This window comes from Carica papaya, chromosome 9 (genome assembly GCF_054855325.1).
Source record: "Carica papaya isolate Zhongbai chromosome 9, ASM5485532v1, whole genome shotgun sequence".
Taxonomy (NCBI): domain Eukaryota; kingdom Viridiplantae; phylum Streptophyta; class Magnoliopsida; order Brassicales; family Caricaceae; genus Carica; species Carica papaya.
The window spans coordinates 9,405,765-9,424,720 of record NC_142317.1 but is presented as its reverse complement, the minus strand read 5'-3'; the positions used below and the strand labels follow the sequence as shown (position 1 = coordinate 9,424,720).

General features: G+C 33.8%; 1 protein-coding gene across 1 annotated transcript; it reads right to left on the bottom strand.

The window, feature by feature from the left end:
* Positions 1 to 6,988: 6,988 nt before the first annotated feature.
* On the bottom strand, positions 6,989 to 17,868 carry LOC110822945 (protein MICRORCHIDIA 7-like). Its single transcript, XM_088211211.1, has 20 exons — positions 17,117 to 17,868; positions 15,551 to 15,625; positions 15,388 to 15,422; positions 15,233 to 15,311; positions 14,449 to 14,541; positions 14,271 to 14,355; positions 13,890 to 13,965; positions 12,621 to 12,749; positions 11,627 to 11,725; positions 11,401 to 11,502; positions 10,992 to 11,153; positions 10,776 to 10,871; positions 9,999 to 10,050; positions 9,812 to 9,923; positions 9,615 to 9,703; positions 9,131 to 9,528; positions 8,688 to 8,767; positions 8,537 to 8,612; positions 7,560 to 7,682; positions 6,989 to 7,446 (listed from the first exon to the last, which is right to left on the bottom strand). The coding sequence occupies exons 1-20, from the start codon at positions 17,562 to 17,564 to the stop codon at positions 7,360 to 7,362; spliced, it is 2,496 nt and encodes an 831-aa protein (XP_088067337.1). The 5' UTR covers positions 17,565 to 17,868; the 3' UTR covers positions 6,989 to 7,359.
* Positions 17,869 to 18,956: the final 1,088 nt, after the last annotated feature.

Here is an 18,956-nt window from a genome sequence, read left to right as displayed (position 1 = left end):
GTCAGACTCGGACATTATATTAGAAGGATACAAGGCCGTCATCTGATAGTATTTTCGTTGGGTCAAAAGCCATTTTGGCTAGGGCTTGATTTTTAAGCCCACAACATCTCATTCATACCTACACCAACTTCATTTTGAAAATTCAATTTAAAGGGTATTTAACCAAAGCAAAGCATAAATCTTGGATCATTTTACCCAATAAAAAAATTAAAAAATATTTATATCTTTATCCTTTGAATAAATAATTACGTTTACAATATACATAACTACATAGACTATGGTCAAATTTTATAAATTAATAGACAGATTTTGAACATTATATAATGAGAGGTTCATGTTGCTTACTTGGTGCTATTAATATATTTGATTTAGTATTGAAACCTCACTAAAAAATAAACAATATGTTTATATTTCACCATATAGAATTATAAACCCATAATAAATGTGCAAAAACAATGTGTTATTTAAATTGATAATTTATATAAAATATTATCAATATAGTATTTTAAAAATATAAAATTTTAATATTAAAATATGTACAAATATATTAAAATTCAATCTTTACATTAAATATTTTGTTGTAAAAAATATTAATATTAATTTTAATTTTAAATAAAATTTTACTAATATCAATCAAAATTGATTTTAACGACGATAATTAGTACAGTGTTAATGATATTAATATTTAATTTGACAATTGATATTAATAAAATTTATATCATCTTTTTCTTTCAAGTCTCAAAATACAATTTTAATTTTTAAAATAAAAAATAGAATCTAAAAATCATATTCACTACTAAATTAAAAATAAAAAAAACATGATAAAATATTATAATTCGAATTACTAAAGTAACCATTTTATGGTGAGTTATTTCATCAACTTCTTGTAAGTCCCAAGTACACCATCCTTGGTCCTACTTAAATAAAAAATAAAATAAAATACAAAAACAGATGGCATTTAACCATTAACCAGTACACACACGTGAGAATGAAATTGACTAATAAATAATTATTATAAGCCAAACGCCAATCACCGTATCCATCATCACTTAACTCGCCACGTGCACCTATTTAACCATGGTTAAATATCCAGCGCATGTACACCATTACACTGCCTTACACATTCCACCTCTACTCTTTCTTTTTCTCTCTGCACCCTTCAACCCTAAACCTGTATCCTCTCTCTCTCTCTCTCTCTCTCTCTCTCTAGCAACCCTCGGGTCTCTCGCCCTGTATATCGTACGCATCTCGGTGATGATTGTTCTCTCTTTTCATCTCCAAATTCAACCTTTCCAAAAGGTAAACCCTCTCAAATACAGCACATCTCTACAGACACCCCCCTACACGTGTTTGTGCATGTAAGCATTTGTCTGTTTTGTGCATGTATGTTGTGTTTTTCATGTGACATTTGAACTGGTAATAAATGCGTTTGATCAGCATTCGGCTTTAAGGATTCTACTGTTTTGTCATTTCTGGCTCTCCCGATCTTCTCTGCTGTTTTTTTGTCTCTTTAAAGTTGTTTTTCTTGCTTTCTCTCTCTCTCTCCCCCTCTGCGCACTATGTGCGTCTGTGTATATGTACTACGTACTCTCTGCTTTGTCCACTGGTCTCGCGCAGTAAATTCCGCTGCTAGTTTCTCTTTTCCCATGCTAATGTTTCACTTGAATCATTTTCCCTGGAAAATAAAGTTCACTGCCGATTTCCCCTTCTCTCAAAAACTGCTACTTATGTAAACCATTCTTCCTCTCTTGTGAGAGACAACAGAGATATTGCCATTCAAATTCAACGCATGTTGTCTATCTGGTTTGATTTGATTTTAAAGAGGGCCGTGTTTCACTGTGTTTGTTTCTTTCTTTTTCATTTTCTTTTCCATTTTCTTTCCATTTCTATGCATTGTCTACAAGTTGTTTAGGCCTGCTACAAATCGCCGTCGTTTTAGCCATTTCTAGCCTAAGCTTTTTCGCCTCGTGAAACCTACGCGTAATAGGCTTTACTTTCTTTTACAGGTCAAATCTGAAACGCAATTTTTCAGATCTGACGATCCTTCTTCCCTCATTCTTTTTTTAGTTGTTTTTCTCTTTGACTGATGATGATGTGATGTACCTACGCATTTAAACCTTCAAACTAGCTGTCTTATATATGCATGTTCTCGTATTTTTCTGTATGAAATTGAGAGAGGAAGAGAAAAGTATTCGCGTCCCACGGCGTTTTGATGCCACTGCTTGTTACGGTAGAAGAAGCCTTGATGATTAGGGCTTTGTTAGGGTTTAGTTACTCGAGGTTACTGGAATTTCTAATGGTTTCTCTTCTTTGAATCTTCCTCTTCCAGCTCTCTTTTCCTGCTCTTCTATTTTTCTTGTGTTGATCCTTTGTAAATAAGTCCGTATCACCAAGCGAGCCAGACTCAGTGTGTCAAGGGAGCGGGTCAGGGAGGTAAGCATTTCGGTTCTGTCGAGAGAATCTACGAGTTCTCTGCAGAAGAACGTAGAGAAAATCTGTTGGGACCCTGGAGGTTTCCTTTCATCTATCATGAATCGGCGATCCGCTGTGGCTTTAGCCTCGTCTATTGTCGTCGTCCTACTCATATCTCTTGCCTTCCTCAATGGTATGTGAAACTATACATTTACGTACACTACTCTGTGCTAAACATACATTCATCTGCTTAATAATAATGTTTTTCTAATCATACGCAATACATAATATAATATATAGAAAGTGGTCCCTACAGATTCAAAACATTCTTCACAATGTTTTTAATTAATCAATTTGATGATCGCTATCTCCTTTTTTTTTTTTATGAATGGTCTTTATTTCATGTACATGATGAGGGGCCTCATGTTTGTATATTATTCCTTTTTGTTTCCTAAAATTCCCTGTCTCCTTTCTGTTTGTCCTTTTGTTGAAGATGGAAACGACAAAATAGTAATGTAAGCGTATATCACAGGCTGTTTTCTTATTGCTCTCTCTTCTTTTTGGTCGCAGATCTGGGTAAGAAGAATCTTCTCATTGAACCAACCTTACCGGGTATAAATGGAGGATGGAACAAGTTTTCACCGAATCGCAAGCTTCTTCTTCTTGGTAAGATATGTGACCCATTCATATGCACAGATTTTGAAGATGGATGGCCAGTCTGATTTAATATATACCCATTTTGTGCTTTGTATGTTGATTTAGTGTATTTAATTTGTTCGGTTATTCTGCATCTCTTTCCCTCTCTTGCAAGCTGCAAATGGGGATTATTTTAGGGTTAATCCTATTCTATACACGCGTCTCAGGTATCGTACGGTTCTGGTGTCAGCAGTTCACGTCTCTGTCTTTTCTCACTGCGTTTTACACTAACGCGCACCGTTTGTTAACTGGCGCCCTTGCAGGCAAGATAACAACCGCGCTGTTGTTATTGGCTTTTTAGGTGCCACCGTGTCGTCTTTCATTCCCGTCTGGTCTTTTTGACCATTTTTGGGTCTTCTATTAAAAACACTAAAGCACTTTTGAGTAGTCACAAAATGTCCACCAGCTAAAATTAGGAATCTTATTCGGCCAGACGATGTCTAATTTTTTACCTTAATCAAAGAATTTCTTTTTAAACTCCTAGATTTTTGAGTTCCCCTATTGTTTGTCTCTCTCGTCGAATTTACATTTACTATGAAAAAGAGGTTTTTCTTTTTGATCTCACTGCAAATGAAAAGGAGTTGAAAAAGTAATGGACACGTGTCTGTCATCTGGAATAGCCTTTTGGGGTTAATTTAGTTCTCCTCTGCGCTAATATCGATATTACTTCCTTTTTCTTTTTCTTATTGGCTGGTTCACATCATTCATTTATTTACTGCCCCATGTTTAGCAGCCTTTCACGGTCTAAACTTAATGCATAAAATTAATCTTCCATCTTCATTGACTCAGAAACACCAATGAAGCAACCGGAAGGAATAATAACAGAGAGGTGTTACAAGTCAGATTTAAGAATAAACCAGGGACCCACACCGCCCCTCCCTAATGGCATACCCACCTACACTGTTGAGATCGTAAACATGTGTGTGACTGGTTGTAATATCTCTAACATTCACCTCAAATGTGGCTGGTTCAGCTCTGTTCGCCTCATCAACCCAACCATCTTTAAGCGCCTGAGCTACGATGACTGTCTTGTCAATGATGGCAATCCCTTGGTCGGTGGTGCTACTATGGACTTTCAGTATGCTAATACATTCATGTATCCACTTTCAGTCTCTTCGTTAGTCTGTACGTAATTCTGAGTAATAAGACAATACCAACGCTCAACTACGATATACACAACACTGATATTACACAGGCAAAGAAGATGCCTATAAATGGTTTGTGTTCTTTCTTTTTTCTTTTTGGTTGAAGACCATACGTTTTATGTTAATTCCTCAATAGTTCTACTTTTTGCTGTTTCTGTTGATTGTAGACCAATAGTGCAAGGTAGAATTGGGGGATACCTGCTTCTTTTTTTGGTATATGGAAGTTAGTATATGACTACTAGATGGAGGATTATTGGGTTGTGCCCCCGACCTGTTTGTAATTTTTTCTGGTTAGGGCATGCAAAGAGAAACATTTGTCCGATATATCTTGAATTTTGCTCGTCTTCGACGTTTCATTTGCTTACTCTTTTCCTTTTTTTTATTTTTTGTGCAACAAAAGAAAGGAAATGCTTACTTCTACTACTTAAGATGTGGGTTTTAACAATCAGAAAAATTTGTCGACCGAGAATGGTATGCTACTGTTGGTCAAGAACCTTCCTAGATGCACGTGAGCAGGCGCCAATTAATAAGAATATGTGTGTTTATATAGATTTATGAGAAGGCTACTTTTCGGCTGCAGATGCAGCAGGGACCCTAACCCACGAGTGCCTAGTGCCTACCCACCCAGAAATTAATGGATATGGCGCTCATGCCGTAGCAAGTGCTTAAATTGTAAAACCAATGAATAGAAATCTGCCACATGATTCAAAAACTGGAGAAATTGCGAAATCATTATTCCGTTTTAATATTCTGGCTCAGAGTCGAGCCTTGGAATTACGTAAAAATCTGGTTGGATTAAGTTTGATGGAAAACAAAGAAAAAAAGATAAAATTTGTGAAAATTGGACTGGAATGTGCAGTTTTTTTCTTTCTTTTATTTTTCAAAACCTTTTATACACTATTTCCTCCTCTAACCACAAAGCATTTTATTAGTGCAAATCAACAGACGCTGATGATACATACACTCACCTTTCGGATACACTTGGCAGCTCAACCAAATTCAAATTCGCCCTCTTCTCCACATCTCTACACTTTCGTCCCCAGACCATGACTATAAATCTTTATTGCTTGCTGGCCTTACACCATTGATCACCTTTTAGATCCAGTGCTCTTTATGCTGAAATCGTTATTACCACCATCGATGATGCAGTCTCCAGCATCCATATGCTCAAACAGGGTGGCAATGCTCACCTCTTGTTAACTAAAAAAAAAAAAAAAAAAACTTTCACCGTGAGTGACATAGGACAAGAAAGAAAAATAATAACTTTTTTCAATTGAGAGAGAGGATGATGGGAATGGTAGTTTTGGTATTTCAATCATATACATTTGTTTTTTTGTTTTTTTTTTTTTTTTCATTAGATTTAAACAGGATCCGCTAATGTGGTTAAAATTGATTTTACAGTAGTAATGTTTTTGTAGAGTAATTTCAAGATATGAATAAAAATAAATCTAAAAATTAGGAGCCAAGAAATATAAGAAAAGACTTGAATTAAGAGATTGTAATTAAATTTTAAAGTCATCCATATTCTGTACATAACATTTAATACTATCACTAAAGTTCTAACTATAAGTATATTAACTTTAGGATATTTTTTAATTCAACTAATTTAATATAAAAAGAAGTGCCAATAAATAACGTTGAAGTGCCTAGTCGTTCTCTATATTTAAGTACCTAATCTATAATTTTTTTTTTTTTAATTTAATAAGACATTAAATTTTTATATTCGATAATTACATGATACATATATATTAATAATAATATAATATAATAACTCTAGCATAATTCATTAATTAGATGATTAATATATACTAATTATAACATAATAAAAACAACTTTTAACCAAAAACATATATGAGAGCACCACTTGACTTACTTGAGTTCAAAATTTTTATAAAAAAAAAATTGATGCACCAATTATTTATCTAAAAAATAATTGACAAAAATTACCACATAAATGTTAATATATTTTTCTATTAAGAGATTCAAATACATTATTTATTACTTTGAATATCTTTTTTATTGTCCTAAAAAATCATAGATATTGGTTACATGATTTACAGAGAATATATAAAATTAGTTAGTATGAGAATAATAAAAAAAAAATTTATTATTTTTTTTTTTATCTCTATTCCGCTGAAGGTAAAGAAAAATCAACTTCTATTTTTGTAAAAATGGAATTATACTACTTTCTGTAACTTACATCTCACCAAATTATTTTGAAAAACCAAAAAAAAAACATTAATCACACATGAAGTATTTAAATATATTTCTAACCATTTTTTGTACTTAAATAAATACATACTTAAAAGAAAGCTTATTTTAAAATAAGAGTTCATACAATTGTAATACCCAATATTCATCTTAATGTATTTTACACAAACAGATATTGAATTCTTATGGCCAAAATTACTTTATGTTAGTTAATCAGCTACTTTCCTCTCGATAGATTCTAATGAAGGTTTGTATTGGGTTGCTCAGTTTCTTTCCTTCTTCTTTTTTTCAGGATGTACTTGCTAGCACCAGCTATTATCCATTACATTTTAGTTATTTGACAAGAGAAAATTTCAACGACTTTTGAGTACAATAATTAATAGTTCGTGCTCACACAATTTAGTTACAAGCATGATCCTTTTTCTTCTTAATCATTCTCCAAGCATTAATCTGCACTGTTCCAACGTACCTGATCTACTGACCCACAAAAAAGAATCCAAGTTTTCTAAGTCAATAGTGCTGAATTAGAAGAAGGGAAGATAATATTTCTTTTTCTTTAATTTAATTGAGTAACTTAGTTGACTTTGCATTTAATTAATTAATTATACCAACTAATTTGGAAATTTGGAACTAAGGATAGATACAAAGATATGACCAACATTCTGTCCTTAATACTTCTACCAAAAAATAGAAAGAAAGAATACAGCCATGAAACTGGGCAAGACAGGAGAAATACGACTAATGCTAGCTGAATATACAACATGACTGATTCTATTTGGTCAACTATGGTAGAAGAAATTTCTTCTCTGAAATCTCTAAGAAATTAGATGCCGCTGACGCTGCAAAAAAAAACCCAGGAGGGAAAAAAACTGCCCATCTACAACTTTTAAGAGTCTCACCGCACTGGCTTGCTATTGCAAGGCTTCATCTTCTCCAACAGCTTAACCTTCTCCAACATTTCTTGAATGGTATTAGATGCATCCTACAAGAAGCGAATGTTAACCACTTGACCATCCAGGAAATGTTAAACAGAGGAGAAAAGTAATAAGACATGCAATATGAGCCTTTTAAAGACAAGATGGCTCAAAGAAAGACCTTTAGCTTCCTTCTCAAACTATCCTCCTCCTTGTCCCGTCGATCCCTCTCCTCTGAGAATATATCAATTAGACTTTCCTGTTCCTTGTTCAAGTCTTCAATTTTTTGTCTTGCCAATTCCAGCTATTAACAAATCATGTCCGGGAATGAGAAAAATTTTAAATGAAAAGCTGTGTACAAATATATGAAGATTTCATTGTCTATAAAAAACTCACTAGACAAAAATATGGTAAACAAAAACAAAATAATTTTATTAAATTCAAGAAAGATTGAAGTAATTTAGGGCATATAAGAAGATATCATAAAACAATTGCCCATAAACATGATTGAATAATGTGCAAGGAACCCATATTGATATTCCGTAACTATAACTAATAAATAAAACATTGATATTTAATAACTAACCTACTTCTCTTCCACGTAGAGTTAGAATTTAATATTAATTTGTAAGTCTACCACAACAATGAAAGTTTATCATGGCCAAGCTTTTTACTTTATTGAATTTGAATTACCTGTGCAAATTCTCAATGCCAATAGATGTAGTTGGAGTTTTACTATAGAAATTGTTTCATGCCATTTTTCATTGTGGTAAAAAACTAATATCTGGGGAGAAAGTATCAAAGCCCTCTAATGTCTTTGTAGATTTACTATAGAAATTTTTCCAGCCATTTTTCATTAAGTAAAAACTAGTATTTGAGGCAGAGCACAAATACCTTTTGACCTAGTTGTAGATTTACTATAAAAATTGATTCTGGCTTCATTGAAGTAAAAACTATATTTTATTTTAAATGAAATGCACAACAATATCATCGCAGATGCAGTGTACCTAGTAAGCTGGCATGGGAAACATATCATATTCAACCCAAGAACATATACGTAGAAGTAGCCAAACAGTAAACAAAGACACATAAATCACAAAAAACACAGCTCATCCGAAAAGAAACTCATAATAAAAGAAAGATGACCAGAGAACAAACCTCTGCCTCAAGTGATTTGCACCGATCTCTCTCATGCTGTAACTCTTGTAGAAACTCTGCCTCCTTTCTCTCCAATCTGAAGAAAGCAACAACCTATTAATAATGGGAACAATCATGAAATATGAGACTAGAGGCTCATGGAGCAAATTACAATTCTCTCAATTCTCGGTTCTCTTGTTTTAACAGATCTATAGAATGTAAATCAGAGGCAGAACGGGAACATCCAGTACTCTGCAAGTTAAACCAAAAAATTAATGCATCAGTAGTAATCTAAAGTACAAAACATTAAAAATTGATGCAACCAAGTAGCCACCATTCAACCCAAAAGATTAGTGCTTTTACATGGACAAAAATGAAGCCACAGAAATAAAAGAAAGGACCACATCATAGAAATACCACATAATCGATAACCACAAACTGGCTTGGATAAGCAAAAAGAGAAACTAGGACTGTTATTTCATTTTGCTTATCACAGCAAAACAAGGTCAACATACAAAATAATACAGCACAGGAGCTAATGGAAGTTTTCACTTAAAAACAAAAGAATCAAAATGGAAAACAGAGAAAAAGAAAATTCAACAAGAATTATCTGACCTGTCCAGGAGTTCTTCCACCAGATGAACAACCTTGCTCCGCTCCAGTGCTTTCCAAGTGCGAAAATGAATGTGTAACATGCAACACTTTTCCAAAAGACTCCCTAAGAGATGTCATTTTGCTAGTGCCAGTGGCTTGTCTCTCAGGTTGTCGAAAATGCACATCATCATTGACATCCTCCACATCAGGTGATGACGGCTCAGAAGAGCTTACTGTTCTCCCAGATTTTGTGAAGGCTTTGCTGGATGAAAGCCTGTTCCCGCATTTTTCAGAAACTATTCCTATTTGCTTCTTATTCTGATGAGGTCTGTCTGAACCTGATACTCCCTTCTGGCTGCTTGAAGGAGTACTCTTCTTTTTTGATTCAGAAGGTTTATGCATATGATGTGGAGAGGTTTCTAGAGAAGTGGAGACACGCATGAGAGATGAAAAAAATAACATAACAGCATATCATGTTCAGAGGAAAGAGTAAAGGGCCAATTACTAGAAGACTCTATATCTCTATCTTCAAACTCATGCAGATCTTTTGCATTTCGCCTCGGAGCATAGCCAATCTTGTGGCAGTTGGAGCTCCTACATGAACAAATAAAAATTATTGGGACAATTAAGCAAAAAACCAACACAGATTCTAGAAGACCCGACATCCTAGAGTTAATACTGTAAGGAGACATGAAAACAAACCAGTAATTTTTTTGCATTTGTATTAGTCTTGACTCAAGTCTTGCAAGAACTGTAGTACGCTCAAACCCCTGCTTATCATGCGCTGGTTCAACAAAATTAGCTTCCAGCACACCTAAAATAGAAATGAAGTACATCAGAAGACAACTCAATTTTGCCAATTATAATCATAGAAATTAAGAAACACCACCTATCACTCCACGGCCATCACTTCCTGCAGCATTCCACAGCCTCCAAAATGGCTGAAAATGACAACAAAGCTTATTAAAGATATGAATCCCCAGATAAATAAAATCCTAGTAAACAATAAGATTCCTAATCTAAAGTCGGATAATTGCACATGTGCTTATTCAAAGTGTATTTTCGTTGGTATTTCAAGTTTTACATGAACTTATTATCTTGGTCATGACTAATAGATTATGAGTTTTACAAAGCTATTCCTAAATTTGCTTTATTGCCCACAATCCCACATCACAAATAATCCATAAATGGAAATCACCCAGCAGGTAAGCCACCCTACTCCCCCAGGCAGAAAAACAAAAATACCAAACAAAACAAAAACAAAGGAACAGTCTCGATCATAGGACTGGAAAATAGACATTATGCCTGCAAAGTGTACTGCCACTTGGCCATACGTAAGAAAACAGCAATACAAATTGTAGAAACATAAAAACAGCAACGATTGCAAGAACAAGTCAAGACAACAATAACACAGTTACATCATGAATCAGATTAATCATAATTCAATCGCTTATGACAATGATGATTCCACTGTGCTCAATCGGAATTACTAATGCATAAAACATTCAACTTAACAAAAGCTTGTTTTCCACTAATGCCGCCTGGCAATCGCATTGCAAATACCAAAATCAATGTAATTGCTCAAAATGAAAATCTCCATGAAAAGGATCAATGACATGAAAATGCAATTAGTATTGTGCATGCTATTATTTCAAACAAAACAAACCTTAATGAGTCTATTTTTGTGGTAAACATTGAACCCTTGAACATCAATGTGAGATTTAGCATCCTTCACGAATCCAATAGTCACAGTAGCAGACATCTGAGGACAAGAGTTTCATTCAATCAGTGAGTAGAGATCCAGGGAGAGGAAAAGGGACAGATAAAAGCTTTTTGTCCCCGAGAAGAAAAAGTATAAAGAACTTATTAGCTTGACTATTACATTTGGATCCTTTGGAGTTCCATCAACTGCAGACTGTGGCCGATATGTAACTTTTTGAGTCATCATCATATCATTCACTATGTTGTGGTGATCAACATCTTTCCCACGAAGAATGATTCGGAAGCCAGGAGGAAGCCTTAGATAGAGAATTGATGCATAACACTACAAATTGACATAAACATGGAAAGTATTTATGGTTCCAAAAGAAAAATCTGATAAGTTGAAGCTAAAAATATTCCAATAAATCATTTCTCAATTAATTAGCAAAAAGTCAAACAGGTATCACTAGCTCTGCTTTTAAAGGTATCCATCTACAATAACTTATTATTCATTGTAACACAATGGGAAGCACATGAAGGGCTCAAAATGTAGTAATTTCAAATATATAAACTCAGAAGCAGCATTGTACTCTTAGTGAATGCTGGTAAGTAAGGAAGTGCCTCGAGTTGGGGAACTGTCTGGCCATTTGTATATTCTTCTCATCTCGGTTGACACCTCTCAGTTGGATATCCTACACAGCCATAAGCCATAAAAGTTAACCTCTCAAGAAAAAATCTTTTGAAAGAGAAATTTGGCATCTCAATCATGAAGGAACCACCATAATCCACAAAAGAACGTGGAGATTGGATACATACATGGGGATCAACATCGAAATCAAGCTCCAACATCCCTTCATCATTTTCCCAAAGATTATAGATGATTATGCGTGTGCCATGATCCCTCATCAGATTGAACTATGAGGAACAAACATAAGTTATAAATAAGTAAAAGAGCAAGAAGAATTATCAGAAATCCAAATTCGCGAAAGAGGCTCCAAAATTAAAGTTGCAAAATAATCATCCCAAAGGACACATATCATGAGCAGGGACTCAATCAGACGAGAGGGCCATCCATATTTAGATACTCATTTCACAAAAAGCTCTCCAGATTGTAGAGAAACAAAATAGAACATTACTATGATTTTGTTCTTTGTCATCATGCTGAAGACATAGTACATAATATTTATAGATATCCCAACCAAAACAATAGAAAAACAAGGTATAAAAATAGGAATGTAACCACAAAAAATACAGGAAAAAAATATTATTCTCAAATAGACAATATTGAAGCTGTCATAATTTTTAACAGCCACCTCTAGTATCAAGCTTCAAGACATCCTGGAAAGCGCGTCATGCTCTCAAAAATTAGCAATTAGATAACATCATGGTAAAGTGTGGCTAGTCTCCATGATAATTCACTCCCATGCTAATAGTAGCTTTAGGGAATTAATATATAACAAAAGAGAATTCCGGATCAATCGCCTACTTAGCGAGTAAATACTAGCAACAAACTTTAGAATTTCTTAGATATCCCGGCTAAGAAGAGAAAACCTTTGGAGTCACATCTAAGATTTGATTGCATCATACAATCAAAAGAGCATAAATTGCTATAAATTTCTTTCACTGATTGTTGCGTTCTGTTTAAAGGAATTACAAAGTAGTCATAGACTCTAACCAATCCTAATCTGACTATGACTAGACACTGCAAACCTTTAGGAACCATGCTGCTACATTCTATTAGCATAACTTGAACCGGAAAGAAGTTAAAATTAACTTACCTTGTTTTCCACCTAAATGAAAAAGAAATTACCTGGCGGAGGAGATCTGCTTCATTAGAGAATGGAGACCACTGAACAATTGTTTCGACATTTTTATTCCAATCACTAACAGAACTGCGAATCAATTTGTTCCACTCACATCCGCTTCTTTCATAGTCGAGCTTTTCATTTAATTAAACAAAAACAAAATAATTAGAAGCATATAACCTGAACAAAATTTCAATAGTTACCAAATAACATAAAGTACTTGAAGCACAGACCTTGCACCAGACAGTAAATAAATATATACTATTGTGCATAGTAAAAGAAGAACATCACAACCAACACATCAAGTGTGTGCCATTCACACATGGATGACAAAATTTGGGAGGAAATATAAAAATGCATATACAATAGTAATAAATAAAACCATTCAATCTAAAACCCTACTTATATTCGGTAGATACATTATGGAATAAAATTTTTGGTTAAGCCAATAATTATGTATATTTCAATGATATGCAATTCAATGAGCAACATCTTGAGTAGACCCCTGGCACAGATCAAGGAATGAAAAAAAGGGGAGACTGAAAATTAGGAAAAAGGCTTTGCAAAGCAGGTATTTATCATCCCCATGTAGGTGAAACTATCTGTCCAAGATCAAACAGAATGAGAAGAACAAACTCAAATAGTTTGCTGATAACAACAAATCTGATGACTTGACAAAAAGTGAACAATAACAGAAGAGCCAATAGAATAGCAAAATGTCCAGAAGAAAACGTGCTTCATGCAATTGAACATGTTAAGAAAGTCCAACAGCATCAAGAGCTAGCTGAGTCCGGAAGAAGTGGAATCGGAATCGGGGTTTTTCTTTTTGAATTTCCGTTACAACAATGTACCATTAGTACAAGGAACATTTCCTGCTAAAGGTACAGTACTGTAGGTGTCATGTACTACTGCAGAGTTGGTTAGACTAGCTGCCAACTTCTGCCTAGTATATAACTTGTAGGCTGTAAGCATCATGCATGCAGATTAATGAAATCATTCCCATCCAACATTCTCTCTTCTCTCTTCTCTTCCCCCTTCTGTCTCTCTCATCCTCCTCAGCGAAACTCTCCTAACTCCTACCGAAGCCCTAACAAAACTTGCTACCCAAGGTTCCTTTCCATTGTGAATGAGCAAGGAACCTAACCAATCGGTTGATTTCAGATGATAGGAGATCATAGTATAATTCAATAAATAATGTAAAAGATCAGGATAAAGTGATAAACATTATATCCTTCTTTTCAGATGGAAAGCCTTTTAAGTTACCGCTATATTACCATAGGTACTACAATATCTTCCTTTCCTGTGCTCCTCAAAAATGTGTATGATAGTAATCCAATGCTCTGTGTAGGGCTGAAGACAACAACAACAGCAAAGTTTACATCCAACAATACCAGAAAATGAAAAGAATAAATAAATAAACATGATGAATTTAAAGTTAATTTCTTCAAGTACCTAAACAAAAATAATAAGGGCAAGTTAAGATAAAAGCTAATAAACATACCTTTCTGCTAAATAAATTAAAAAAGAAAGAGAAGCAAGCCAAAAAGAAATACTTCGCCAAACTCACTCTAACTTCTCCAAAATCAGTAACAAAGCCCCCACCTCCTCTTGGTATACTTGCTCAATTAAAAACAAAAAGAAAAAGAGAAATGAACCTTTTTCCGTTATCTCCACAACAACGTGAAAATACTATTACATCTGCTCCAAGCCTCATGGTACTAGTTTTAAATCCGTTGCCATCTGGTGAAATAAAATAAATTTAAAATGCCTTCTACCACAAAAGAATCCTCCAATACACATTTCTTGGAAAAAAAAAACGAGAGAGAGATTTACACTGTCCAATTGTGTTGGCTAATTTGCTTTTTGCAGAATACCCTAAAGACATGCAGTGACGCATTTTATCAGGATCCATCCCTCCCCCGTCATCTGCAAAGGAAGCACAATAGAAAAATGTAAAGACATGAGAAATTCTGCATCTAAGCTTTATTTTGAAGCATCAGGAACTAAATTTACATAACATAAAATAACTTTGAGAAATTAATAGACCTCAGCAATTCAAACCTACATAACAAATTAAGAGTAAAGAAATACAGAGCAACTACAACACTTCTGATGGGAATTAAAACCAGTAAGCAATAAAATATAGATAGAAACTAACACCCATCCATGCTACAGTCCTGAGTCTGGCATCTAGGTATAGACAGGTCACAAGAAAATCTAGGAGAGGCTAATCTAGTGTTTAACAGATTTTTGTGAACTATTCTGAGTGCTAGTATGTATATAAGGGCTCATTAGACGGCACCTTCCTGTTTCTTGAGTTAAAAAGAAAAACAGAGAGTTAAGGAAGCAAGTTTGATTGGGCACTGAACCATAATATCCTCAGAAATCAATGTAATCCATCTATTGATTCACATCTTAAGGACTATTAATCAGAACCCCATTTGAAGCCCAACCTGCAAATCATCCAACCTGAATTGCCCACCCTTTCCCTACAGAAAACATAAAAATAAAGAAAGACAGCATATAAAGACAGATAAAGACCGAGACAGGAACAGAAACAGAGGAAGTCTAAGAGCACAAAATCCTCAAAAAATGGTGCTGGTAGCAAGCTGCATACCTTCAATCAGTAGCATTCTGGTTCCATCTTTCCTACTTTCAAGCATGTCTATATTAACATATGTAGCTCTATTGCAGGCCTGAAAAAGACAGAAAATGCCAAACATCAGGAAATAAGACTTCGTCAGATTATATAATATATGTTGCAGAAAATACCTCGTCCAAAGAGTTGTCCAGAAGTTCTGCAAATGCTGAATAAACAAGACAAAAAAATCAGGTTAAACAATCAGAGAACTTTAGTGAAGGCAGGTAAAAGATCTCAATGTCAAATGCATAGTATCAAAACACAAATAAATTAAATATATTAGACAAAACTCACCTCCAAGGGCCCACTTATGACTGGTTGCATTAGAATGCAGGAATTTGGGGTGAACCCTGACATGATCCATGCCACCTGCAAACGCGGAAGAAATATGAAATATAATTGCACTTGTCACTATTCAATACTACTGGGAGGTACTCACTGTGTATGGATGGTAAGTAAAATGCACAACAAATGAGACACAAATTAACTAGGGACGTTACCAATAGTCTTGTTAAGAGGGAAAGCATGTAATATCATGCTGTTACCCGTAACAATTAATTTTTCAATGGTTCTTTCAATCTTATTAGTCTCTTTTAAATAATCCAACCAAATATTGCAACTTGTATCAGCAGGATTCTCACTCTAAGAACTTCTCAACATTTACCCAATGATCCATCAATGATAATAACACAAACAAGAACAGATATACAGCAATTCTGTTCTGCTGAAAGTAAAAAGAGATCCCCATACAACCAGTCTAGATAATTTGCCAAGGTGAGCCTATCTTCAAACAATTCATGCTTGCTCAAGCCCAATTTACCACAGGGTCAAGCTGAGCTAAAGCGTAGATGAGATCAATCTCATTGATAGTGAACCTCAAATTTGCATTTACTTATATATACATATAGATATTTAAAACTAAATCGTTTAGAAACTTTAGCATGAGCAGATTTAATATTATTGTTCATATATTAATAATTCCAATAATACAAACAAATTTTATTTTATTTCAAATATGCCACAATCGAGCTTGGACATGCTCAATATGGACACAATTACAGAACCTGAGTCCGACAAGTACAAAGCCAACTAATATATCATTTCTTAGCAAGTTCATGTTTCACCAAGAAAAAAAAGAACTTTCAAGCTGAGCTCAAGTTCACTCATATTCAATTAACCTAAACCAGAAAATCCAAATATTCAGCTAAACTCAACTTATTTTTCACCCAGTCTAGATATGTTTCCAATCTGCCCTAAATCTCTGATCGATTGATGCTGAATTTTACCAATGCTTCCTATCCTCGTCCTTTATCAGTAAGTTCTGTTCAATTTAACATTACATAACTTTTTTTCGGAAATGAAACAACTATAACAACTAAAATCCCGTCATTTACATTTGTAGAACAAGCTATATTCATGAATTATTTCAATGTTTGGAGGGGAGGACGAGCACATATTTAACTTTCTGACTATTGGCTGTTCGCAGCCATGCCTAATCCAATCACCCAATCAGAAAACACTTACTTCTAGAAAGCACCAAAAAAGAGAACAGAGAAGATTCCAGGTATGATGAAATCAGAATGCTAATGATGCACATGCTAATTCTTATTTCCGGAGAACAGAGTTACTCATAAATAACCATCAAATCTCTTCAAAAGAACCCAATGATGCACATGCTAATTCTTAAGAGTAACGCAATAGTTCTTCAATCGCGAACCCAAAAAAAAAATCAAAATATCGATAGTAAAGTTTCTATACATTCTTCTGTTTGCATTTAAATTCCCCATCAACCAGGTAAACGCCTGAAGAAAAGTAACCGTCAAGCATCAACGACATTCAACATTCAACAAACGTGTTTACCTGAAGAAAACTGCCAATCACCACAAGGGGCTCCCTCATAGTCCCCAGCCTTCCAGAACTGCTTACATCTCACAGCATCACTCACCAGCTTCTTAGGCACGAATACTGCCAACTCCATCGACGGAGCAGGCGAAGGAAGCGGTTCCTCAGGGGGAAGGGATTGCAGAAATCCCACGGGCAACACGACTCCTGGCTCATCTAACTTCCTTCTCTTCTTGGCGGCAGAACCATTAGTCCAAGCCCCACTTCTACCAGAAGCAGCAACCGTGGCGCCGTTATTTTCGTTCTCCTCCGAGTCCGAGTCGTCGGAATCATCGTCTGAATCCGAGTCGCTGCTACTACTAAGCTGGATAAGTGGGATGGGGTCTCTCGAAGGTTTATCATTCTCGTTCTTCCGCCGCATGGCGGTGGAATGTTCCATAATTTCTTGCTTTACATGAACTTCCATGAAGATCAATAAAGGAAAGAAACAATAAAAGAATAAACTCGACGAGAGATTCAAAAAGGCGAAAAGGTCAAGCAAATATAAGCGTTCAATCAATGCGGACTTTTGTAACGTGATGGTGGCGCACCGTAAGGTTCTTGTACCTCCGGGTGGCGTAAACCGCCCACCTCCAATGTCGGTTTATTTACTTCCCCCCACGCTCGTACCCACGTACAGACGCGTGATTCCGATGGCGTGTGTTCTTCAATCTCCAACCCCGCGCTGTTCCATGCTTCGATTGATATTCTGTTCTTGTAAATCGGAAGAACTTTCGTATTTAAAAAATTACTAAATGGTACAATTATATAATACCAGTGTTTTTGGTGCATGACTTGCGAATTATTTATTTTATATATATATATATAAATGATTTAAATATTAACATATAAAACTAATATGATCAATATGTAACAATTAATTATTATTTTAATATGATAATATATAATAATAATTCATTTATTTTTTAACAGAAAAATAATTTTTGAATATATAATAAATTAAATAATAATATAAATATTAATTATATATTTATTTACTATAATTATATATAATAATTATTTATTTAAATATAAAAATAATATATGAATACCATTATATTTTGTATGATTTATTTTCAATTGATTACAAGCTTCAAAATTATGCATTATACAAATTGTTGATTATATACTTCTGTGTATCTTATTCACCTTAAGATCTTTCACCAAAAAAAAAAAAATCAAAATATTATAATTTTTTATATTTTTGTTATAATTTTGTTCACATATGATATTAATTATATTATATTTTATGTAATTATAAAAATCATATTTTATGAATCAAATAAAGCACCAATTTACTTAAATATATACATTTATATATACGAGGAAGATTGGGAATTGACAAATGGCATATCTTTATTTGTTTTTTTATTTTCTTAACATAAAATTAATACAATAATATATATATTTTAGAATATAATTTTGCTTTTAGTTTTATTTTGTTGATTAAATAAAAAAAATCTTAATCGATTATATAATTGAATTTTAATTTAAAAATTTTTTAACCGATTGATGTTATTAATATATCATGTCAGTTAAATTCATAATATATATAAGAGATAAAATAAAATAAAATTGATAATATAGATACAGTTTTATATTGAAATCTTTAATTTATTTCAAACTTTGAGATTGTGCATTGTACAAATTTTTTATCACTTATTTGTTTTTTACATCTCATTTATCATACAAATCTTTCATCAAAAAATAATATTTAAATTTTTATAATTTTTATTCCATAAAATAATATTTATGTTTATCTAAAATATATTCTATACCCAATTAAAAATAAAGATGTATACATTTTTGTGGATAAAAA